Genomic DNA, 26,719 nt, shown 5'->3' on the forward strand with positions numbered 1-26,719 from the left:
GAGGTGTATTCTCGGGGGTTTGGAGGAGCATGCACTGCCATAGCTTAGGAAGCTGAGTTCATTCTGTTCTTCTTATAGGACTAATTACACAAGATCAGTTTTCTTTTGATGAGGATTGTTTTGCCCGAAATGGTGAACTTATCAATTCTGCAAGTATTACATCAATACCAACTTTCCATTTGTATGGGGTAGGGTTTGGTGCAGTTCTGCAGCTGAGCAATTGTGTTGCACTTCAAATAACAGCTTTATCAAGCTGAGAGGGGAAGGACATGTTGCACTATCTGAAATCTGTTACAGAAACATTGTCGGGCCACATGTCTAAATGACATGTGACTTCTTCCCATGTGAAGGATTCCACGGATTTCAGATATCCAGAGGGAAATCCCAGCTCACCGAAGTCTGTGGCAAAACTTACCTTGACTAAAACTAGAGCTTTGATTAACCTCTGTTTGAATATTGGTAATCTCAAGTTCTCCTAATACTTCAAATCTTCATGAGTCTTCATAACACATCAAATCACTCCTGCATCTCTTTTGTTACTGTAAAAGCATAAGTGGCTAAAGAGTATCAATACATGTTATTGAGAGTTTTAATTACTAGTGGAGTTACACACATGTGTAAACGTTTACATGCCAGTTATCTTTTCCCTCAGTACTACGAAAGAATAATTGCATCCATGACTTGTAACAAGAAACAATGTGAATTTTGAATGCTTTAAAGATAATGCTTTTTATTATTTTTCTCCCATCTCTCTATATCTAGTGATTTGAATAAGATTTACCTTTCTACCTTCATTTTAATGTATGTCTTCATCTCTCTTTTGAACTGAAATTGTGAATAGTGTCAGAAGTGCCCTACATGTCCTTTTCTACCTGTGCAACAAGGTGATTATCACAAAACTGTGGTTTTGGTGGAAAAGTGACATTTTAGCAGAAGGTTGTGTCCAGGCAGAAAAACTCTCAGTGTGAAAATTAATCTCAAACTTCTCATAACTTTACAGAAGCCAGTGTCAACGAGTACGTCTGTAATAAACTGGCGCTGAAGCCCTGGTGCTCCTCTCACGGGGGAGGGGACACAGCTCCTGTTTGCACTGATGATTCCTCTTTTGTCTGTACAAACACAGCAAGTGGTATGAAACCTTAGCTCCACTGAAGTCCATTAACATTTCTTCCTTTTACTTGGGTGGCCAGAATTTTCCTTGAGTTCTTAGAATTACCAAATTACTCATGTGCTTCCTTAGCTCCGAAACACCACGTTTTGCTAACTCTTTTTACCAAATTGCACTTCTGTCCTTCTGAGAGACTTCTCCAACACGTAAGCCTAGTCTGAGCAGTACTGACCACCTAGTTACCTTGGTACACAGAGAGATTTACCCTCACCTCCAGCATACTGGCATTTTCAACTTCTTTATCTCTGCCTCTGTCTTTCTGCCAGGTTTTGCTCCTGTGTTGGCACTAACATGATTTTCTGGTTGGGTCAGCCAGGATGAGTTGGCAGAACAATTCTGCATCGCTAGGCTTGTTCCACAGATGAATAACCCAGCTGATAATTAAAGCTTTCAGTAATCCTTGCAGATTGTTTTTAGCCACTTATGCTTTAGCAAATAAGTTAATGTTTTAACAACAGAAAAATGAAAGTTTCATGATTTGGAAATGTTAAGAAGAATTCTCTAATATGCTTTGTCATCAGTTTTGTGTGGTATCAATATGTCCTTTGAACCAAGAGACAGGCACTGTGCCTCTGCACAGTACCCTCAGACTTGTTGCTTTCGTTCTGCTTCTGTCACTTCGTGTCTCAGGATGCCTTGTCCTCTGTCTGACCCAGAAACAAAATCTGCTGAAGCACAAAATTGGTTTTTAACTATAACAATGAATTTAGTACTATTGTAGGTCATTGTGTTCAGAAAGTTGCGTTTGATGCAATTTTAGAAAGAGCTAGATCTAGTTGGGGATGTCTCTGCTCCTTGCAGGGGGGTTGGACTAGATGACCTTTGAAGGTCCCTTCCAACCCTAACCATTCTATGATTCTATGATTCTATGAATAGGTTGCTGTTCCTAAAAATCCTTATTTTTCCAGTCTGTCCTTTGGGATTGTTGGTCACGGATTATTGCCTACAGCTAACACGCTCCTTTCTAAGCTCCAGAAGAAGGAAGAAAATTCAAGGGTGCTCTTCAGTGGTTTTGATTAAATGACTTACTGAAGGACTAAAAAAAATGTCTTAGACATGGTTCAGAATATACTAAATGTAGCTGATAATGTTTAAGTGCATTTAGTTTTCTAAACTTATTTAGGGGTCTGGAGCCTTTATTTCTTTGAAATATGTTCGGATTTTTTCCTACAAGATTTTAATAGAATTTGTGTTGATACATCATGTGACTAGAAGTTTTATCATTATAAAGTACATACATACAGGGAGCAGTATAGAAACACAAAGGAATTAGAAAAAAAAAATCATAGAGGGCTGTGATAAGACTATAGAAAGCAATGATCAAAAAAAATCAAAATAAACAAGTAGCTCCTATTTTCCCTGTCTTATAGCAGAGGAATAAGGTGAGGGGTAACAAATACAAAGCAGATAAAAGGAATTTTTAAAATTATTTTTTATTCAGCGTGTAATTCAATTGTAGAACTCATTACCAGAGGATGCTGCTGAGGTCAGGAATGTAACAAGATTTAAAGAGGGTCTGGAAGAATAAGAATATTCAATATTCTGACAATTGAAGCTAGAAGAAAAGCTTTGAAAGAAACATAAATCTTCTTGCTTCAGGTTTTAAGCTAATTTTTAACAATTAGGGATTAGTTTGACATAATTCTGTGGTTATTGTTTCTTGCAGTTTCTTCCAAAGCAACTAATGTTCACCGCTGGCAGAGATCATCCTATGATCTGCATTAATTTAAACCTTTATAACATTTTTAAGGCTTATGCAGAAGAAAAGCAATTTGTAGACCTGTTCAGAAAAACATCCCACAGTATCCTTTGGAAAACCCGAAAGGCACAATGCTTGCTGTCATTTTTCTTACTTTAATGAAACTGCCCCAGTGGTAAACCCTGCTTGCTCTGAAGCCATTATAACAAATAAATCAATAAATGCAGCAAATTAAATCAGTCTCAGGTGGGCAATTTTGTGTAGTCTCATTTCTTGCCAAACCTGACTGGCTCTTGAAGAGCTTTATTCTCAGCTCTCAGCTGGGGAGGGTTCTCATCAGCCTGAGCTACTGTCCTACCAGGTACATAGGAAGGCTCTTTCAGGGGGCAGAAAGTAAGAATTTACTGACAAAATCTTAAACCAACTGGATTTCACACAGCCCAAAGTTGATTTTTACCCTTCGCTGTTGGTTGGGGTTTTTTGCAACTTTTCTGCTCTAGTGTGTTACCCCTTACTCCTTTTCTAACATGAAAATTAGTAGAGTATTTTTATTGATTTTGAAGGACTTTTGGTCAGAATGGTTGAGCGTCCACTATAAAATCATGTCTTTGTAAGAATGTGTGTTATGCAAAATAAATGGAACCTGTACAGAGGTATGGTGATATCCTTTAAACTTGCTGCCTCCTGAAATAATTCACACACAAAGATTTGTCTGATCAAACAAAGAGAAAAGTCAAACTTTGAACTCTCCAAAATATATCCAGCTGACAGAGTAAATCTATGACACATATGGGAAGGGAGAACACAATTTTAATGTGATGTGTCAATTTAGCATGGCTTAGTTTAAAATATTTGTGAATTCATTTCTTATTTTCATATTTGGCCAGCTAACATATGATGGCTTACGCCTCTTTAGTCAGGCTATTCTGGGAATATTTTGGTTATGTAGAGGTAGCATACCTAGCATTTGTGAGGCTGTGTAGCTGGGAAATTGATGAAGAGGTAATGTCACAGTATTTCTGTGTTCTTGCCAAAGCACAGTTGGTGAAAGCCACTGCCTCCCCTACTCCCTCAGGCCTCAGGTGTGCACACCCCTCAGTCCCTGTAGTCAGGTCCATGTCTCCTGTATGGATACCCGCAACAGTCCAGTGACCACCTGTACATCTCCTGTGGTTTTAGTAAAAAAAAACTGGCCATCCCCACAGTTCACTGAAGCCCCAGTTCTCTTCCTGAAGATGAGCTGTGCTGTGCACGGGAGCAATGCTCTGTGGTGTGATGGATATGTCAGGCCAAGTGAGGGCCTGCAGAGCTTGCAGAAAGGTACTCAGAAGGAGACCGTCCATCTCTGGGAAAGATGGAGAGAGTTTTGGCACAACACAGGTGATAAATGGAGTGTAGGGGCATTCGGAAACCGTGTGTCTCAGAAGCGTTCAAGCTCACATGGGTGGACAAGATGGCTGCCTCCAAGGGAATATCATTTGAAGGATTAATTAGCTGTGTTTGAGAGAAGGAGCAGATGGACACTGTCTCAGTGGAAACCAGTGTGGATGTAAAGCAGTTATGTTGAAACCTACCGTGGCAGCAGACAAGATGAGCTTATGACTGCAGGTGGCCATTCTGGAGCGTGGATCCAGCAGTAGATATATATTGATTTAATTTTTCTTGTATGATTCGCATTAAAATGCACTTACATAGTTCTAGAGGAGGCTATACTGGGATCTGTAAATAAAATACATTTATTAACAAAATGAAAAAGAGGATGGGTGCAGGATGTCAGTGTTAACAGGTCATCAGGGTAGTTTAAAGCTGACTGCAGACGGTTGTAGAAAAAACACATCACACTGAGTGACTGGGCAGTAAAATATAATTCAGTATTGATAAATAGAACTAAACCAAATGGGGAAAATGCTGACTGTGCATACAGAGCAGTGGCTTCTAATTTAGCTTTTATCACTTGGAAAACAGAATTAATCATGTAGGCAGCTCTCTGAAGAGACTCTTCTCAGTGTTCAAGCTAAAAGGGAACTGATTATTTGGAAATATTAGGAAAAGCATAAAGTGAAAACCCAGAAAACCATGCTGTGCACACACATCATATGAAGCAGTTTGGTCAGCTCGCCCTCTTAAAAAGGGTGTAATAGTATTTGAAGATCCAAGAGAAGACTTTGGATTGTCAAAGAGATTAGTGAACTCCTACAGACCACGGCTTTTCCACTTGGGTGAGAGGCAGCTGCAAGAGAATGTGCTTTGGTACTAATATGAGCAGTGTGGAGAATTGAAAACTGCATAGTTATTTACCATTTCTCATAGTGTAACAAGTCAGGGCCACACCATGAAATGTTCAAACAAGGCTTAAAACAAACTACTGTTTCACGTACATACTCATGCACATAATTCAGTTGTGGAACTGACTGGCACAGAATGTTTAGGGGACTAGAAACATAAAAGTATTAAATAAGGGATTAGATAAATTCATGGAGGAAAGAACCGTTAAGGGATATTAAATAAAAAGATGCTGATACAGCCCCTGGCTCATTTGTTTTAAGTTGCAGATTGCCAGAGAGTAGAAGGGCATAAGGGGGAAATATCACTCAAAATTCACTTTTTTTTCTCATACCTGTTCCCTAAGCATCTGCTGGCAGGCTCTTCACAAGACAGGCTACTGGCCTAGATAGATCTTTGGTCTAATCCAGTCCATCTCTTCTGTTTTTCAAGTGCAATACTGGTAAAGGCTAGGGCATATGAAAACTTCTCTCACTATTGTTCATTTCTGCGTAATTCTCCACCCATTAAATAACTGTTTACTTTTTCCCTTATTTATGAGTCTGTATTTTTCCAAGGGAGATGCATTCTGTTAGTGTCCAGATAATTCATGATGTGTTTTTCTCTGTAGTAGTTATCATTCATAGCTCTTTCTTGCCAGTCGTGTCATTTGCAAATTGCATCATGTGTTATTTTATTCCATTTCTCAGATAATTGGATGAAACAAATGCGGCATCCCACTAAATTCTTTTTTACTTGGCTCTAGCAGTTTTAAATGAGACAAATATCTTTGTTTACTCTGCCTCCTTTCCAAAGGAAAATCCTGATTTGTACCCTGAGAGTTACTGCGATTTTCATAAGTGTGTGATAAATGTAAGGAAAAAAAAAATCTGTTCAGAGACTGAACTTCATCTCAAGGGCGCAATGGCTGCTTGGATCAGGATTACCAAAGTGAATGCCGATAATACATGAGAGATGTCAGAATCACCAGGAATTGCTAGTACTGTGCCTATTGTGGGGTTGTTCTTCTAAAGTGCTTTGCAAGATTTAATTTTACTTTCTGTTTTCCTGCTGCCACATTTTTTCTTTTCTTTGCCAATGTCAAGCAATAGCTGTTGAAAGATGCTGTTTCTCTCCACTGCATCTCTTTGCTGTCCTGGGAGCTCGTAGGAAGACAACAGAAAGAGAAGAGGATGACCAACTCTGTACATTAAATTAAGCACCTCCCCAATATATTTGTTTTAAGATCCACTATCAGGGTAGGAATGATGACCTATAACATCTGAAATAAAAGCTGTGGATTGGTTGTTTATGAAGAGGAACATTAATAAATTAGTAGTGAATTACCTGTTTTAAAGAGATAAGGTAGCATTAGAGTCTGATATGTAAACATAGACTGAGCTTGGATGCAGCATGCAAAAGCATCTTCAGACCTGAGCTGTACTCAGTGTTAGAGGCGATCAGTACAGAATACTCTGCTGCTTTTCCCAACAAGCACAGATATTTTTGTATTAAGCTTTGTTTAATTTGATGGGCTTGATCCAACTTATTTTCCCATCTCACATTTATACATAACAGACTGCAGGTTTTGTTTAGCAGAAAGTTGAAGTATTGAAATTACATGTCATCTGTCAGTTAAAGGCCTGGCTTCTGTCCTGCTGGGATGTAATTGCTATTTTTCTCTCTCCTGATAGAGAGATCATTAATCCTTCAGCAGTGATTCAGAATGAACTCCCAATGTTGTGGCCAGATAAAGCAGGTAAATCAGGTCTCTTCTGAGCTTTCAGGACCACTTTTCTATAACCCATCCCCTCCGTGAACTGCAAGTGGTGCCTATTGTCCACTATTAATTCCAGCAAGAAGAGGGACTTTATTAACTCAGGTCTGGTCATGAGCTCACAGCTCCTCGGCAGTGCAGGTGGCTCAACCTAAGCCATGCTTTTTTTTCCTAGTTCTTACTTTTTGGTCAGTTTTTTTTTCCTAAAGGAAAACCAAAGGAAAAAGCTAATTTGTGTGTGAACATCGTGCTGGCTGTTTGGCAGGTTCAGCGATAGAGGGCACTGGAGTAAACGCTTTCAAAAAGCAATATTTTTGTTGGTTTTGCATACAGGACCCAGAGCTCACTTTTTTTCTTTATGTGGAAAGGTTTTTCTCTCCATTTGTTTAGGTTTTTAACATTGGAAAGACGCTAACAGAGCAAATGTGAGTCCCAAAATACTGTTGTGACACATAGACGAATTTTTTACTTTTTAAACTGAAATTCTTCCATACTTTCCACTGCATTTGCAGTTCAGAATTGTATGCAGCCATGTGTTCCCAGGCTGGGCATTCACTGAATGTAAAATCTGATGTGTTTATTTCTGTCAAAGGTGGATTTCAAATGCCTTTTCTGAAGCAGCTACAAAGGGAAAAACAGCCCTGGGGAGGTGGTGCACCCACATCCCTGTCCTGTTCCCCCGTGCCGTTCAGTGATTTATACCTGACAATCATTGTGGTCTTACACAAATAAAGATAAAAGGAAGAATTACTAGTTCCGTGGGAGATCAAATGTAAATAAATTATTGTATGGTTCTATTCTATGATTCTAAGTCTAAGGATTTTATCTACAGGCACTTTTTTTTTTCTTGTAGGATAACTTTGCCACAGTTTATTAACATCAGAGACAGAGAATAAGGTTTATCTTTTGTGTTCCAGAAATGTAGTCCTTTTCCTCTTGAACTGAGGAAGGAATGTGGCTGCTTTGTGGTACCTTGGTTTTGTCAGTGCCACACGTGGTCAGTAAGGCCTGTCACTCTCCAGGTCCATCGGATTTTCACTGGTGTTTTCTCCTGTGAGCCTGGATGTGATGGGTGCGTGGTTCGCTGTGCCAGCAGTACAAAAGCACTCTCTGAAGTCTGGTATGAAAGGACAGACAAGGTGATACATCAAAATATGCACCAAGTTTTGCCTCTTAATAGCTTGTTTGACGTTACTGCACAGAGGAATTCAGCTTCCCCGTTCCTAACTGGTGTGAAGAAATAGGAGTTGTAGGCTCTGTCTGCTGGCTGGAACAAGCAGGTACCTCTCTGAGCTCTCATCTGGAAAGGTGCTAGCGGGAGCCGAGCGCTTATTCATTCCCTTTGTATTTGCTGTGAAGCGTGGGTATGATGTACTAGTCTTTGCATTTATTAACAGGTTGCTATTTTCATGTGTGGAGCTTTGGAAGACAGTAGGAATTGCAGTGCTACAGGGTATTTTTTTAAAAAAATCTACTAAGTCTTAAGGTTGTCTTAAGTTTTTTAGTGGAATGTGACAGTGTCCCTAGAAGGGGACCTCAGAAAACTAGCCAGGTACATGAGGAGGAGAAGCTTACTTGGTTGAAACCCCCCATTCCTGGTTTCCTAATTTCGTGTTTGGTCTCAAAGCTCAAGGCAGAGGGAACATTATCAGTCCGAGACGCTTGTTTCTCAAGGTGTGCATTGCAATTCAGACCATTTCTTTCAGAAGATTTTAACAAGCAGAGTCAGCTTAAAGTGCGGAAGAAACTAACTGAAGAATGTCATGGATGCTTGTGTATCAAGAGGACCTAAGCAGGAAGGAAAAATGAGGTATCTCCTCTCCTTCACAAGCAGACATTACTGTGTGGCAGTCCTGTGCCCGGTCCAGGCGAGCCCTTACAGGGAGGAGGAATTTCAGGCTGGGGAAGGAGGAGCTCAGCCCTGCACCCCTCAGCCTCCGTCCCAGAAACAGGTAGATCTAAGAGCCCCCAAAAGTACGATAGCCTTGGGGTTGCCTCAGGAGGGGACGTGGCCTGGCTTTCCAGCTAGCTATGATTCTAAAACAGATAAGGAAGATAGTGAGTAGTAAATATAATCCAAATTTTTATTTTCTTGTCTTGTGCTTTGCTTTTTAAAGTGTTTCCACTATTGCAAATTTATGTTTTAACCCTTACCGTGGTTAAATGATGTAAATGTTTTCAGCCTTGTTTGCAAACAGATTTTGTGATTATTTCAGGGTGGTCTGGCAAACACTGGGTGTTCTGTTTCTGTGGGAGTGGTGACTGTAAACAGGACTGCACGCAGAGTGTTATCTGGCCAGAAGAGGTGTAGGAGTTTTGAGGAGCATCAGCCTGTTTATAGGCTGGTTGTGTAGGATCCCAGGTTTGTGCAAGATCTCCTGTGACAAGTCTTAGCTGGAGCCTGTTGGCAAGCACTGGAAGGAGGGAGAAGACCTGAGACTGTTGTCATGTTGATAAAAATACAAATGAGCTTTACAGACAGATTAAATCGACTTTAATTCTTTAATAGCTCCAGAGTGAATCAATGAGATTTATGTTCCTACGTCACTTAGGGCCAGGTTGCTCCTCAGAGACGTTTACTCATCTGAGAATCAAAGTAACTTTAGTAGCTGAAGACAGGCATTAACCCTTCCTCACGCATGGTTTTTACAGTCGCTGGCATGAAGAGTGGACAATCCTCCTGCAGCGGTCAGGGATCTTCTCTGTAGTGGCTGCCAGCAAGCTTACCTGGGTAACAGCGGTCACTCAAAGATACTTCATCCATGCAGCCTCCTGCACCCCAGTTCTTCAGCGTGCAGCTAGATGGCAATGTCTCCTTCCACTTTTTGGGGAGGCTGGTGAGCCCTGGTATGTCAGTCCTGGTGAGCCCCTCTCATGATCCCCCTGTTAAGGATGACCATGTCCACAGAACTCATGTGCCTTGGTGTTTAGCAGTTATCTAGCAAACCCCCTAGCACAAATCAGGTTAAGATAAGCTCTTACAAAAATATCTATTTAAAAGCTCCAAAACACACTGCAGGATTGTAGAGGTTTATAAAAGTACCAGTGGCAGAAACTGAAAAAAAATCTGGTTTAGGCTGTTTAATCTAAAATGCCTGTCCTTCCATCCTGTTTTGCAGTTGGGAAGCTGAATTATTTATTAACCAATTATTTATTACCTGGTGCATGTGATCAGAGATGTGGTTCCTGTGTTCCCAGGCAGCAGGGATGTTAGTCCCAGGCTCATGGAGGTTGGTGATTTTTATACCTCATCTTCTCCCTCGGGCCTCCCTGGAGTTCGCAGTCAGTAATTCACTCAAGAAGGAGTTTTCTCAGCTTCTTACCAAAATGCTGATCGTTCCCTCCTGCTTCACAGATGTAATGTCCTCTGGATGTGGTAAAGTCAGGTTATTGCCTACCTAGATGATAAACAGATATCTAAAAACTCCAAATCTTAAACTGAGGAGGAATATAGCAATTTTTGGTGCAGTAGCCAAACTCTAGCTTGGTAGGACACTTTACAGACAAAAACCTGGTGAGCTTTTGGGCTGGGTCCTGGACTGTTCTACTAGAGTTAAAGTACCTGCCTTCTGCTGAGATCCAAATATAGGTTTTTTGCAGGTCTGTGCCATAGGCACAGTTAATCTCAGTCACTGTGAGCAGCTTCCAGTAGAGCCAGTTGCAGGGATTTATCCTGTTCCCAGGCCAGGGTTCCTGACCCTGAGTGGGGCTGTGGCAGTTACAGATGGAGTTGCAAGCCTGACAGAGATTCAGTTTGATCTCGCGCATATGTAAATATCTGGGGTTGAACAATGCTAGGATCATAGAATCACAGAATCACAGAATTGTTTGGGTTGGAAGGGACCTTTAAAGGCCATCTAGTCCAACCCCCCTGCAAGCAGCAGGGACATCTTCAACCAGATCAGGTTACTCAGAGCCCCATCCAACCTGGCCTTGAATGTTTCCCGGGATGGGGCATCCACCACCTCTCTGGGCAACCTGTTCCAGTGTTCCACCACCCTCACTGTAAAAAAAAAATTCCTTATATCCAATCTGAATCTACCTCCTTCTACCAACCCTGCAAGGATGCGGGGTTGAAAAAATTAGCAGCTGGAGAGTTATGGCAGCTGATCTTTGCAAAATTAATGTACATGTATATCAGTCATTTCTTGTGATTCAGAAGCTTTCAAGTTTCTGTAAACTTCCAGAGGTGCCCTTTTTGGCTTGATGAGACTGCAGAATGGGAACCAGACTTCAAGTATTGTCTTAACAATTTCCTGCTCTTCTGAAGAGGAGCCTTGAAATTTGGGTTCTCTACTCAGGATCCAGAGTAATTCTTCTTATTTTAGTTGATTGGAAGAAAGAAAGACGTTAGTCAAAACAACAGTCTCAGATATGCATTTGCAAGAATACCATTATTTCCAAATAGTCATTAAAACATTAGAAATAACTTCTGTGTCCTATGTAGACACGTGATTTATTTTCTCCTCATAGAAACCAATAAAACTAAGCATGTTTTAAAGTGTCATGTCTGCATTTGATTTATATTGTAATATAAAACTTGCTCCTGTACACAGTGCATCCTCTGTCATCAAGGACAGTAGTGGTGGAGTCAGTAACTTGTCTTTTTTTCAGTATGGCTTTATCAGTTCAAAATGATTCTATTCCCTAAATCAGTATTCAACGTAAAGAGCAGTGTATCTGATGATGACTCTTCGTGGACTAGTGTTAACAAAGCTGCAGTTCTTTAAAGTTACAGACAGATCATGGTTTAACTCTTCTTGATATCCACCTATCCGTAATTATATTCTTTTGATTTTTAGCTTCAGTTTTAGGGTTTTATCACAAATGACATTTTTTAGACTATTATTTAACTAGTAAAATGCGTGAATATATTAGATGTAGTGATAGATGAGCGTTTGAGAGGCTTTGTTTGTCTTTTACTAATTAAAGATTGTATTTCCCAGCTGTGTGAAATCAAAAGATAGGGATTTTAGTAAAGCTGAAGAAAAAATGTGTTTATACAAGGAATTCTATTCCATCAGCTGGCCTTCTTCCACTTTCATTTACTTATTTTGCATTCCTGTTCAAAGCCTCATGGATTTCTGTGCGCTTTCTTCTACTTTTCAAGTCTAGATACTAAGATGCTATGAATGCTAATAATCTTAATTATTTTTTTAGTTTGGTGTAGTACTTCTCTAAGAGTGAACATCACTTAGATTTCTGAAAAGCAGTGTATCAGACATTCAGGTTTTTATTATTATTGTGCAAGGAAAGGATGAATAGGGATAGTTCACCTATTGTGGCTTAACTGAGGCAGTTCATGTATTTGCATAAGGAAGGAAAATGAGATTGATTCTGTAGCTTCTCTGCAGTGCAGGAGAGGAACAGGCAAAACAAAATTCGACACAATGCTGCAGCTTTCCAACCATGGCACTTGCACAATGATGGCTTCATTTTTCCAACATATTGAGCACCTCAGAATGTTTTTGACTGCTCTTTGAGCAGTTAATGTCTCTGATGATGACTCCAGTTCTGTGTGAGGATTTCAATTATAAATCTTGAAGAATTATAAATCTTTTCAGCATTCTGAAAGTCTCCATCCTTTGCTGTTTCTATCCATGCTTGCCTGCTAATATTTTCAAGCGGGTTGTGACAGCTGTGGGAAGCAGGACTTGAATGAGAGAGACCACCTGCTTTCCAGCAGGCACTACTCATCTCCTCGAAGGAGAAGACACATCTGGTTACATCTTCTGGTCTAATTCAGCCCCTGCCCAGTGCCACTCCAGTAACAAAATGGTTTCACTGTCTTTTTAGAGAATCTCGTAGCAGGCTTCTTGGAGCATTTCCCTGGGAAGCAAGTTAAGCCAGTTATACAGTCTTCCTGTGCCTGGGAAAATGGTAGAGGATCCTCTCTGTGGGAAGCGTGTATCCCATGTAGGGCCTCACGGCCAGTGGCCATGGCGAGTGGACCTGCTGAACATAGAATCTACAGAAAAACAGTGGATTAGAAGACGTTAAGTGGCAAAGTGGTACTTGTGGACAGACACAACCTCACAGGGATTTGGAAGATGTGGGCTTTGCTGGACTACAGTCTGATCTAAGCCTTGCCTAACTCCACAACGGGGAAAGAGCGTGAAATGTGCAGAGATCTCTTGGGGAACGATGGCCATCATCACCAAATAATCATCAAAAAAGGGAATTGCATGGAGCTAAAACCGATGTTACAGCAGATCTCCACCTCCTAGGAGCTATGCTTAACACTTTCTGAAGTGTTTATCCAAATAGGTTTCTCATTCCATCACAGCTTCAAGTGAAACTGCTAAAAAAATCTTGGTATCAACTTTAGCATCAAACTAGAAGGTAGACATTTGAGCATCAGCAAAAAGGAGAACAACACAACATATATAAAGTACAAATTAAAATACGAGATGTTGATATCAATGTATTGTAGAAACACAATGTAGTTCTGCTTTGCAGGAGAAATATTGCTGAACTTTATTCCCCTTCCTTCTGTGACCTGCTGGCTGAAAATGGATTAAGAATTAAAGCATTAAGCTCCTTATGTAGTTTGAATATTTTTCCAAGAAGCTTTACAAGCACACTTTCTGTAGAGCAGGCACAGCAGTAATCTCTATTCTGATGGCTGGGAACCAAGCCACAGGCTCTCAAGGTGATTTTACTTGCTAGCCTTCTAACACATACAGTAGCAGGACCAAGTTGTGTACCCTCCTCGTGCCTTCTAATAAAGACTTCTTCAGTCTTATTGTGATTGATGAATAATGCAAACGTAAAACAAATTTGGCTTTGAACTTTCTGCGTGCTTCAGTTGCTCAGGCACAACAACATACATTTTGCATATCCATTTAGAAGTTAAATTTGTCTGGGCCATCCCAGAAATGAACAGACACATTTCCTAGGCAGGAAAGACCACAGCAGGATAGAGAGACTTTGCTGTTGAGCCTCTGCCTGCCGCTGCCTGTTTCAGTAACGCTCAATTACTGGGGTCGGATGTTGGAGCATCCGTTGGGTTGCCTGCCTGTTCCCTTGCTTGTTTTCTGCTGTGCTGCCCTGGAGCAAATCAGTTATGGGAACAGCTGTTTACAAGCTATCAGGCAAAATCAAGTTTCAGGTGAAGAAAAGCCAAACATCAGGTAGGGACTATTCGCGTAAAATGAATGTGCTGGAGCCTTACAGTTCACCCTTGTGAAGGCAGGACAGGAGTAGTCTGGATGTCATGTAATTGTAAAATTTGCAGTTGTTTTTTTCCGTGACTCTAGTTGAGCCATTGTTGCAATAGAATAATAAATAATAGGGTGCTGTGTTATGTCTCAGTTGTTGACAATGAAACTTTTAAAGGATAATATTTGTATGCTTAATAAGTACATACGTAGTTTGCATTTCCTAACGATGCAGGGCAATTATGCATATTCAACTTCAGAGGGCAGTCTGAACAGTAGTAAAATAAACCTGTTAGCTTTTCCAGGTATCAGTAAATGCTTTTATCAGCTGTTCCCAGTTAAAGCCCCCAGATCTTTGAATTCAAAGGACAGCATTCATTTCAGGCCACATCAGGAAAGAGCTCCTGGTTCTGCTTGCTTTCCAAGCAGAAATAATACAGCAATCCACAATCTGATGACCAAAACAGTCTTTCCAGAATAATAGCTATTTTTTAACTCATGACAATTTTGAGTGTGCTGCAGTCAAGGATCACCAGAAAAGGATATAATTTTTAATTTTATGCTACCTGAACCTTTGTGAAACATTAGATGCCATGAATGGAATAAAATAATGTGTTTAAAGTTAAAACACAGAGAAAAACAAAGGTTTAAGTATTACTGTTCTAGAAAAAAATCATCCCCTTTTCTTGTCTTGCTCATTGAACTTGTAATCGGTATATTAAAATCTAGTTTATGATTGAAAGAGTTTCAAAGATGAAGCTTTTACATTTTTTGCAATTATGCCTATAACAGTCAGGCAGAAATTATGGGCTTGTCTTACAAATGACATTATGGACTCACAAATTAAAATGAATATAAATGACAAACAAAATAGCATTGAAAGATAACATTTCCTAACTTAATTAGTAATCCTGGTTTTGAACACTGTTTAGCTAACTGATTTTTCCCTAATATTATTTGTGAAAATGCATCTTTAAATTGGTGCATGCTCGGTATATATTTTTGTGTAATCATAGAAAATTGGGGAATTAGTGAAGCCTGGTTTCCTACAGAGTTGTGCCCCATTCCCCATAGCCTCCTCACCATGGAGGCGATGTGTTTAGTAACTGCTTGTTCAGACGTTGCCAGACAATGGCGTAACGGTTGAGTTTTTCCTGCCTTGCTCTGAGCATGGGTATTAGTTTGGGTCTCCCTCTTTTACCCAGGAGATAGTTTTCATAAAACTCATATGAACGTAATTAGTTTTTAGACCATTTGTGGTTGAAATTGGTCAGCTCTCTCGGAACTACAGAGGGAGGATAGAAAGGTAGAAAAGCAGCATAATCTCATAAGCATTTTTTCTTAGGAAGAAGATAACTCAACTTGCAAAGTAAAGAATTCAGAAATTAAAAAAAAACTAAGAAATTCAAGTATTACTTTCATTTTACATTCTCTTGCGTATGTATTGCAATGTCATTTTTAAGTGCTCCCATCCCAGTTCTCCCATGGAGCTGCCCCACTCTCTCACCCAATGAACAACAGCTCCAAATTTTATTTAATCCTGTCCGGTGTGGGTGAGGCTTTTCAACTGCGTCTTATGGAGTCCCTTCCCAAATACAAAATTATTCTCCTCTCAAGGTCTCCACAAACGTGAGTGTCCATTCTTCTCCAGAACTCCTCCATGAGGTGCATGAGTTATCTGAAGAATAATCCCAGCTGCGAAAGCACAAAGCAGACCCCTGGAAAAACCTTGTTTGGGTTTAAAAGGACAGTTCTTCCCGACTTTGGTTGCAGTTTTGAATGCTCCGTGTTTCCTGCAAATCGGATGAAATAAATAGCTTAAATGTGGCACCCAGGAGAAACCGGGCAGCAACTGGGGAAAGTCTTGCACGGCTTGCCAGCATCACACAAGGGTGCAGGGACAGCTACCGTTTCTCCTGCCTTAACCATCCTTTTTCCCCCTGTAGTCTTCTGCTTATTTTGCTTCATGTTTTCCAAATTCTGCATTAAATACAATGCTGGTTTTAGAGAGTTAGAGTCTTTTTTTTTTTTTTTTTTGCAGTGTTTTGATTTATACTGCAACAGTCTTTCTTGCCCCATAGTTAGCTGGAGGCTATTTGCTGATGTCCCGAGAGGAGTGTGACTTGAGATATATTATTGTGATGTAGTCAGTCTGGTTTAAGATCAGAAACATCCCAGTTACCTGATACAGAGTGCTGATTCAGGATGGACTCACTCTGCTGGCTCACTGGTGTTGGAAAAGTTTTGACAGGTTGGTGCTCATTGGAAATGAAAACCTTGAAGAATTTATCCTTCAGGAGCTGTAATGAGAATCTAATCAAACATACTGGAAACTGAGATTTTTGAGAGGCTGATAAGAGAACAAAAAAAAATGCTATCCAGAATTCAGCTTTTGCTGTAAAGCAGGGAAGCATAAAGCTTTGTAACAAAAAAAAAAAAAAAAAATTAAAAGTAGTTCAGTTAGGGAAAATGAAAGCATTTCCTTAAAAAAGCAATTCTTGGAAATGGCTGAATTGATTTACCCAAAATGTTCTAAAACAAGCAGTATGACATTCCCCAGCATGGAAGCTTGAAGTACAAGTGGTTGCTCTTTGGCAAAATTATAAACAATTTTAAACCTAGAAATAGAAAATGACATTCTGTGCTAGGCAAAGGTGGTATTATAAACTCTGCCCAGCTTAGATAGAAAACCAGCAAACGCAACAAGGCTTCAGAGCAAATACAGGTTGTTTTTGCAAATACTGTTAAAGTATTGAGATTAGAAGACATAGGAATCATCTGATTTCTTACTAGAGATGGAGCCATCTGCCTCTGCCATCATGAACTGATGTTTCTAATAGCCATCTTAGTTGACTTGGCTAGCTAGCAAGTGGAATTTCGGAATTATTCCCGAAGGTAGCTTTGTGATTTACCAGGTTAATTATGGCTTCAGATAAGCTTCTCATTCTGTTTTCGATATTCATGTGCACATTCATAAGAGAAGTTAGAGCTTAAAACACGTAAAACCATGCAGTAGTGATTGTAAGTGGGTAGAATTTTTTTATCTGTAAATCAAAAATGTTGTTTCTTTTCATGCTTACGTTACAATAGCTAATACCTAGTTTGTGGCATGGACCTTCTGCAAAAACATCTCACCGAGGTGGTCCTGATCTAAGTAGTCAACTGCACCACTGCAGCCGTGCCAGTGTGACACTGGGAGGTGTGCTGCACTGTCACCTTCGCTCCAGTGAATTTACATCTCAAATAATAGGGAACTATTACTATCTTTATCTGCGGGTGGGGAGATTCAGTCGAGAGGTGGTAGTTCCTCTGAGGTCACACAGCAAATGAGGATGTGTGTCGCTTTTAGGTTCTGCCTGCAGTAACTTCATTTCTAAATAGCGCTTCTATTTCTTTTTTCTTTTTTTTTGGTGTCTGTGTGCCTGCTTCAGATTGCAGATACACCTGCCATGCTCACTGCCGAGATCTGGTGCACCTGGGCTGCCGGCGGAATGGAAAATTAATGGACTGCCTCGCTCCACATGACACCTTGGATCCATCTTACAACGGTCAGGTAATAGTGTTCCTGTAATTACTGCTTTCTCTTGTCAGCTCTGTAATGAAGTGTGGTCTGCCTGCCTCACCCAGCTGCTGAATTTTAGCAAGGCTGAATTTCCCACCCAGTGCTGTGATTTTATAGTATGGCTGGGTCGAGCTGCAACTGACTCCTGCCAGCTGGGTCACTCCTGCTTCCCATTAGTTTTCAGCTAAACTGGCTGAAAAGTAGTCCCACAAAAAGGTATTTTTCCTTGGTTTTGGTCACTGCAGGGTCAGAGTGGGCATGTATGGCAGCCAATGAGAACATGAGGACAGAGCTTCTCTTTAGATGGAGGAGCTGGAGTTCACAAAGTGAGCTTGATGACCCAGGTGCCCTGTGCTGCTGGATGTAGTGCCACAGGGAGGCAAATAAAACCAAGGGCTTGGCTATTTGTGGCCATTAAAGATCTCTCTGGATTTGGTGTTAATCCCCCAGTTCTCATCAAATCCCTCTTAAGGTAATTTCCAATTTCCTCTCCTGCCTTCCCCAGCACCTTCAACAGGGCACAGCGTGCCTTCTCATTTCCTTCCTTAACCCACCACAGAGCATCAATCCTTGCGTTTCACCCTCGGCATCAGGGCCTTTCTCTTTGTTCAGGGAACACATCAAAGCAGCATGTTTCTGCAGAGAGAGCAGGGGTCCTCTGAGAAAGGAGGTTCATAGAGTGATAATGAGCCTCATAGACCTTTAGTGCTGTGATAAACTCTGTATTGTGCTAATTAGTTCATGCCTCTTTGCATTTTCAAATACATTTACCTTGTGTCTTCCACAAAAGTCCACCCAAACTTAATCAGATGTTAAGCCCTTGAAATTTTACACCTAACCAGTAGAAACTTCTGAGAGGGCACCAGCATTTCTCAGTGCCCTTGCTGAGCTTGCTGCCTGTGCTCCAGGTTGGCGCTGAATTTTCTCTGCAAATGAGACATTTATTTGGTAGGGGAGATGCTTGCTCCAGCCAAACTGCTACTGAGGACACAGTATCTCTTGTGAGCTCCTCATGTATACTCAAAAAGGCATGTACAGCTAGGCCATGAGAGATCTAAGAGCTATTTCTGCCTTGGGTACAGTGGCTATGAATATTGAGCAAGGAAACTGCTTCTTGCTGTTTGAGCCTTACAGTATTCAAGGAAGCCACATTTTTTGTGCATTTATTTGTGCACAACAAGATTGCATCAAAGAAATAGAGGGAGGTAGATTCAGACTGGCTATAAGGAAGGAATTGTTTACGATGAGGGTGGTGGAACACTGGCACAGGTTGCCCAGAGAGGTGGTAGATGCCCCATCCCGGGAAACATTCAAGGCCAGGTTGGATGGGGCTCTGAGCAACCTGATCTAGTTGGGGATGTCCCTGCTCCTTGCAGAGAGGTTGGACTAGATGACCTTTGAAGGTCCCTTCCAACCCTAACCATTCTATGATTCTATGATAAGTGCTGTTTTTTTCTTACTGATTCCTTCCTCTTGGAAGGAGTCATAATTTGGCTGGTTGCTCTGGATGACAGTTGTTGCAAATCTCAATGTTCCTCATTAGTGTCTGGGTCAGTGTGTGTCTTATAACTGATACAAATAAGTAAGGATTCAAATGCTATTTTCAGCACTCATGATCCATTGATTTTGAAGCAGCAATCATTTAGGGGCACAAAACCTGGAATGTTTCCTACTGGGTGAAGTAATTTTCTTTGTGCATAGCTACTGATGGAGGCTGCAAGGTTTGCGTTCGCTCCTTCCTGTTACTTTCCTGCTAGTACGGCTTTGTCTTTCCAGGACTTAGATTCCTTGCAGGTAAAAGGGAGTTACAAATTTTAAAAATCACTTTAAGATCTCTGTATGGAAGCATTGTTACAAGAGCTGGCATTTACAGGTTACTATTTAATGAAATACAAATCCTAGCTCAGCTGCCTTTTCAAAATTGTTTTTCACTTCCATGCTAAAATTATCTGGACTTAGTCTCAGCCTTAAGGTGATTTTCCCTTTCTGTTTAAAGTTGGAACCTCCATCTCACACAAACAACTGAGTAGGTGTTTATTATATGATAATCAAGGAGCCAGAGGATGGGAAAAAAGCCTGAACCTATTTCCTTTACAAAAGCATAAAATCATAGAATTATTCTTGCATTCCTATTCTGTGGATGGGAGTCCAGTCTGCAGGGGCTTAGTTAGAGGCAGGAGTGTGCTTCTGAAGCAAATCTTCCAATTGTCCTCACTTCCCTTGTTTTTGTTCATATCAGCAAGCAGTCTTACAGCACATAAACTTAATTCCCTTTCAGATGAAAATTAAGCTGTTTCCTGAAACCTCTGAGAAGAGGCACTCCAGGAAACTACCTAACACACTCTGACCACTAACGGGCATTCAGTCTGCAGGATCAAAACAGAGATTGCCCTAAGTTTTTACTTAGGTGAAGTGTTTATATTGAGGACTTTGGGTTCTCAGGACCAATTGCTTTGCTTTACAGAGCTGCTCGTGTTGCACCACAGTATTTGCTAACACAGGCGTCAGATACTTGGCACAGAACAGTTCTCAGCAAGAAGCAAACCGATAAGTGTTCCAGTGAAGCCTGCTTTTGCTTTATCTAGATTGTGACTTTGAAAATCACATGGTGTGCAAAACCAGTTAATTTTGCTTGAGCTATGCCAGTAAAATGCATAGCTGCAAAGACCACACATGTATTTTGGGGTTGTCTAACCCATACAGTGAGCGTTGACTTAAAATGTGAAGGGATTTCAGAGAACTACTGGAACTTTATATTTATGGAGAGGAATGAATTGCTAACAAGTCCTGTGCTTTGTGCATTTTCTTCCTACTAGGATAACCGTTTTGTTTTGAAGTGTAATTTTTTTTTTTAGCAAAATAATTCTATGTGGGCAAAGCACTAGTTTGAAGTTGTTGTATTGGCATTCTTATGTTGGTACAGCTTAGACCTTCTCTTGTAAGGGGACATGGCACCTTTATTCTTGCATACCTTCCTCCACGCAGGGAGACGATTGCTCTGAGCATGATGGTAGACAAATACTTTGAGACCGAACTCCATAATGCCTAATATCATTTTAGGCTGTGATTGATATGTGAATTTATCTCCTACTTGATCTGGGTGATACAAACTGCACTTTGTCCTGCTGCAATGACCTTGTGGGGCCCTGAGTGCAGCAGAGTTTGCAGCTTGGCTGTAGTTCCCAGCCCTGGATGCTCATTTATGCCCATACACTGTCGCATATTCCCCCCTACCCTTCCACTCCCAGCGGTGCCAGTACTGCTGCTTTTGGACCACGTGTTTTTATACGGGTCGGATAAATGGTGTGGCTTCCAATGTTTGCTCTTGCAAAGCCCAATCAGCTTTTCAGTTTGGAGCACAGCTTGTGAACAGTGCTTACGTGAGCTGAACGAAATGAAACTCACAATTTCAAGCATGATGCAGGTACCCAGTGGCAGAAATATATGGCTCAGGTGAAAAGGGGATGGTATTTTGCTAATTGTGTGGCCTTAGATGTTTCCCTCCTGAAAAGGCTTCCTACAGAGATTAAAGAAGAAGTGATAGATATAGAGTTCTCTGTGATCGTACAACAGAGCACTCAGAAGGAGCTGCGGAAAGAGCTGCCAGTTTCCTCCAGGAATGAGCAAAGAGGGACGATCAGAGCCCCTTTCTAACAGCCCTCTCCTGTGCTACCACATTGCCTGTTACAGGAACAACACCTTCTGCCTGACACTGCCAAGGGCTTCTCAAAGTCTAAGAAGTATCAAAACCACGATGTGGACTTTCATTTTTTTCCTGGTTTTTTTTTTTTTTTTCATCCCAGATGGATCAAAATGTTAAAATTTCTTATGTATAAGACACAGATACAATTTATTTTCTCCTTCAAGATGGCATGCCTTCTCAAAGAGATGTCACTGCGCTCAAATTTTCAGAGTGGTCAGAGATGAGGTTTGTACAAGACCTGAGGCACTTGGTAAAGTATAGAAAGGGATATAGGCTGTTTCAAATGGCTTGGATGATAACACCCCCCAGATTGCTTCAAAATGCATGAACCTGCTGTGGAGAAGACTGAGAGGATCTCACAGTGCAAATACAGAACCTTCTGAACCTAGGTGGACACTGAGGTTACTGAATGGAACTGGAACTGAAAGTAGTTTCAGTTCTTCCCAGAGATGTGAGATCGTTTGACATCTCTTTTCAAAAACATCCCCTTTGGGAAAAAAATGGGCAATACAGAGCAAAATATCACAATGGAGATGTGTACAGCTCTTGATTAATAATGAAAGGTACTGCTGGGCTATTGACTGCTGTCCCGTACTAACTCTGGGTAGTGGTGTCTGCTCTCTACCATGAGCATGGTTTTTTATGGCTTATGTATTTCAGATCTCTGCTAAACCTGATTATGCTTGGTAGTAGTTGAAAGGAAAAGAGGAAAATTGAACGACGTTTGTTTTCGCAGACGGAGCATAGTTTCATTTTTTGCCAATGACTGGGAAAAATTTTAAACTAAACCTGGAGCTGATTTCAGTTCTAATTGTGTATATAGCGCAGGCTACTTTTAGGGAAATCCATTTGGCATAAAGAAAAGCCTTGACAGATTATATAGACTAGAAATTAGTCCCAAACTTTCAAAAATAATTTGAGAGTATCCACAACAGTTCTTCTGCCACTACTGTGTGCAGCCTTCCTTCACAGGGGTATTACTAATACAGGCTTTGCACAGTACTGGCTTAAGATCATTAAACTGTAAATTCATTGCAACATTTTTAAGAAGTCTAATTTACTATATCCCATATTTGGACTTGCTTAGTATTCTCTGGAGTAGGTATCATGAAACAGTCTGTCGGGTTTGCTAGAGCAGAGCGAATAAATGCTTGGGCTGATGGTGACCGAGGCAGGAGTTGAATATCACAAGTAGGATGAATCCAAAAGATGCATTTAAACAAGGAGGGCTTTTTAAAATGAAAAGTGGATCTTAAAGCTCAATTAGTAAAGACTGGATGAGACACGTGTTGAGTGGTGTCATCATACCACCAATAACATAATACTGGAATTAATATTTTTAACAGAGTGTACTTCAGCATGTTGGCACCTCGTGGAAATTTTCAGCCAATGGAAGCAATCAGAGTCATGTTGTTAAACCACTATGGTTGTAAAACGTTATTCAGAAATCACACACAAAAATCTATCTTTAAGCCTTTTTTTTTTTTAAAATAGTTGGGTACTGTACAGGCCTGACCTTTCAAACAGAAAGGTAACAAGCTCACTGCTTAAAGAACACATTGCTGAAACCCAGAGAAGGTCAGTTATAGGTTGTTTAGCAACCATATCAACTCCAGTCAAACAGCTCTGATTTTCTAGTTACATAGAAGAAGCAGATAAGGCTTCAAATTACAGGAAAATACTGCTGTTAGATGATGGGAACATTTAAAATGCACTTTTGATTTTTGTACACTTATGTGTTTTCATATTCAAGACATTTCTGTAGTCTCCCTAGAAAAATAATATGTATTTCCCTAGTAATGTGGCCAGCTTCAACCTGCTGTTTTGTCAGCTGTCATTGTAAGATTGCTGTTCTTATTCCACCATTTATTTCTAATACAGACTATTCTTACCACACACATTTTCCCACAATCCTTTCCCGTTTCTGCTGTCAGCATTGTGCCAGGTGTAGGATGTAAAATAACAACTGCATTTTTTTCAATGTGACAGTTTTCTTCCTGGTTCAAAGTTACTAATATCTTCCCAGCATCTCAGCAGAGCACAGATGATTACAAATTTAATATGAGTAATATAGGCTTGCGCATCCCATGTGTTCCAGGTGGTTCTCTGACACTCAAATAGCATTGCCTAATCTTGTTGGAGAAGAAGTTCAAGGAGAACCAATCCTCTGAATCATTAAATTTTACATGTTGTGTATGTTACCTAGCATGATACAGCTGCATACAGATGTGAGGGGTGGCCAGGCTTTGCCTGAGCAAGCGGAGTCGGCGGGTTGGGGCTGGCAACAGGCCAGCATCCTGAGGGTTGAGCTTGTGATAGTTTGCAGTTAAGAGATCAGAGCACGGTTTCCTTCTTATCTTTCAGGTAGACTTTCAACATGCAGATCGGGACAACGATCACCAGCACGAGTGGTTTTGATGGGGCGTGTGTAGGCAAATGGATGTTGGCTGCCTGCGTCAAAACGTGTGTGCTTAGAGAGGGGTATTTTGCTGTTTTATGTTGTAGATCATGATTGTACCTACAGTTACTGGGTGATAAATCACTAACTATGAGAGCGTCTTGAGTGCCTTACTCAGCCCTCAAGACACGCAAAGAAAATGAGCACTGGTTGGGAAACTGGTAAGTGGGGGGTGAACGCCAGCCCCTGGGAGTCTGTCCCAGTGCAATCCTAACACTGACTTTTTTCAAAAGTCCATCTGCTGTAGATGACAGATGGACAACTAAATGTCACCTTTCTGTTAGAGATAGGCTGGTAAACAAGGTGACAGTGGTTTTCATTCTGCCCTTCACGGGCTGGCTGATTATTTACTTTAAATCCATAAAACACCTCGACCAAAATAGAACTACCAGCAGCCGTGTCTGGTCTGTCCTAATCTGTTAAACCACAGGGGTGACTGGTTTCCAAGCAGTATGAAGATCCAAAGAAATATTTAATATCACGCACTCTCTAGTGCGCTTATTCACGAGGCTCATTTTATTTTGCATTTGAACATGTAGGAAGGTAGCTGGGCTGGTGACATGACTGCAGTTTACTTAAGTCACCCCATGTAGACCAGCCTTAAGCAAATAATAAGACGGCAGTGAAAGCTGATTAGAAGAGAAAGTCAGAACTGTTGTGAAACTCACATCCAATTTTCTCATCCAGATTGCCTAAAATATTCCTGGAGCTTCACACTATCTTTCTTTTTTTTCTTTTTTTTTTTTTTTTTTCACAGTATCAGGCGTCATTTGTTGACTTATGGCGTTGGCAGCTGTTGGAAATGTACAGGGAAGAGATTGCTGCTGCCTTCTGACTCAGTGCAGGAAGGGCATGATGCAAAACCTTCCCTGGTGGGGAAGGAAGGTGGGGAGAGGTTTTTGATTATTTATAATGAAAACATTGCTGGGTGAAGATATTAAAATATTTGTTCCCAATCTTTGATCCAAGTAGCTTGCCAACTAGCAGCCCCCAGACAGCTGTGAGGAAAACAGGTATAGAGCAGAGCCCTATGTTGTTCTGATGCAATCCTGTTTATCTTACAGCAATGTAAAGCCTTGTTTCCAGAGAGCGGGGATCAAATGACAGGAGGTAGCATTTTTCCTTACTGATTCATGGCTTCCTCTAACTGGAGACGCTGCCTAAAAGCTGCCTTTCAGACTTTTCCTCAGTGCAGGGGAGCCGGCCTGTTTGCATGAGCTCAGTTTCTCCTCGGCTCCACGTGTGTGCTGCGTGGTGCATCCCCTTCTCCCAGGGATCTTGTTCTACAGTGAAGCTCCATTCTTTTTTGTGTTGTCTCACATCAGTCTGCTCCACAGGAAGCATGGTTGAGAACTTACATGTTCCTCATTCACTCTGCAAATAGCGCATATACACGTGTAAAACTTCAGCCATGTAGTAAGTGTTAATGCTTCAGTATACTTACTGGGAAGGAGGAAACTGTCACCAGTTATATGTCGTTTAAAAGCAATGGCAATTAAGTCATACTAGTTAAACTTCCTCTTGTTCCTACCCAAAGCGTAAAGAAGTAGCTGGCTTTCCCAGGATCAAAACATAGGTTCTCATAGCACTTGTGGGAGATATCAAGCCGTAGTCACTTTGTCGTGTTTCCTTCTCCCTTTTTATTTAAGCTGTTGTAAGCCTCCATTTGTGCAGCACAGGTCCCTGTGGGGATCCTGCACCTCCTGTTCCTGTGACTTTCTGATCCTTTACTGCCAAGTAAAAGAAGCTGCCCACATACAAAAGACTGTTGTTGTTTCTTCTGAACGCAGAGACAGAGCTACAAAATGTGGACTCCTTCAAGCTTTTTAGATCTGGTTTGTTCTACAAAGAATCTGCTGGTGATCAGTTGAGTTTTTTTTGTTAGTTTGTTTCCATGAATGTTTATTTCACAAATGGTGTAACAACCCTGTCAAAAATGAGATAAAGTCCCTTTATCGCTTCCTTCAAGATCTACATCTTACATTATGGTTGCGATACTCCGGGTGAGATTTTTCATCCAGAGGTAGTTTTGCATCTTGATCACCTGTCACCTGAGACCTTTAGATTTCTTACAACTTGTGACGTGGTTCTTAATCAAGAGGCTTCTCATAAGGATGAGTTTTGGATCAGTTCCCAGCCCAGACGATCCTGGAGCCATGCTGCCTGGAAGCTGGACAGTGCCCTGGGAAGATAAACTCAGCTGGTCTCTCCACGCCTGCCCAATGTGGATAATCCCTAGAGAAAATTGGAAAAAAATAATCTCCCCTTTATATTTGAGAAGAAAACTTTCATCATGGGACCCTAAGAGATCTTCAAACACATACGTTACCAGTCTTGTGAACCAATGGAGAGCTGCAGATGCCCATTTCTGGTATTTTGCCTACTGATGTGCTGCAGTCAGTTGGATAACTAGATCCAATTATTTGCTTTGCCTAAATCATATCCTACGCTTCTCCATCTCTTTCTCTGCCACTTCTTGCAAGTAGCTTGTATGCAGCCATGGTCAATCCACTTTCAAGGCTTTGCCTTCTCTGACAGAGTGTTTGTTTACAGCAAGATAAATACCATCATTGATTATTTTGCTTTCTCTCTCCTAAGTGAGAACAAAGCAGCAGTGATAGTTACCGTGGGGCGGCAGGATGAGGTCAGCACTGCGCATCCTGCTTGGGGCTGACCTCACCTAGCTGACTAGGATAAAATTATGTTGTCTCGGTTTCGCTAAACTTGTCTCGGTTTCGCTAAACTTTTCTATCACAACAACCTTATCAGACCATTCTGCAACATTATTCTCTGGGGAAGGAAGACCAGTGTCTAGCAAGGCTGAACACTAGTTTTACATTTCCCAGTACTCCTAAATTTGTGTTCAGAGGAACATTGCTCAGTCCACACTCCACTCTGAGTTTTCCATTTGCACTGCCATCTCCCCTTGA

At 41.0% G+C, this 26,719-nt stretch overlaps 1 protein-coding gene across 1 annotated transcript in view; it reads left to right on the forward strand.

Annotated features, from left to right (window-relative positions):
- RASSF3 (Ras association domain family member 3) overlaps positions 1-26,719 on the forward strand; it is a 109,290-nt gene that overhangs the window by 14,854 nt on the left and 67,717 nt on the right. Inside the window, exon 2 of the mRNA XM_086748731.1 lies at positions 17,498-17,619. Coding sequence (XP_086604857.1) covers positions 17,498-17,619 — 122 coding nt within the window. The remainder of the gene's footprint in view (positions 1-17,497; positions 17,620-26,719) is intronic.

The sequence above is a fragment of the Chlamydotis macqueenii genome, chromosome 1 (genome assembly GCF_036417535.1).
Source record: "Chlamydotis macqueenii isolate bChlMac1 chromosome 1, bChlMac1.mat, whole genome shotgun sequence".
Lineage (NCBI taxonomy): Eukaryota > Metazoa > Chordata > Aves > Otidiformes > Otididae > Chlamydotis > Chlamydotis macqueenii.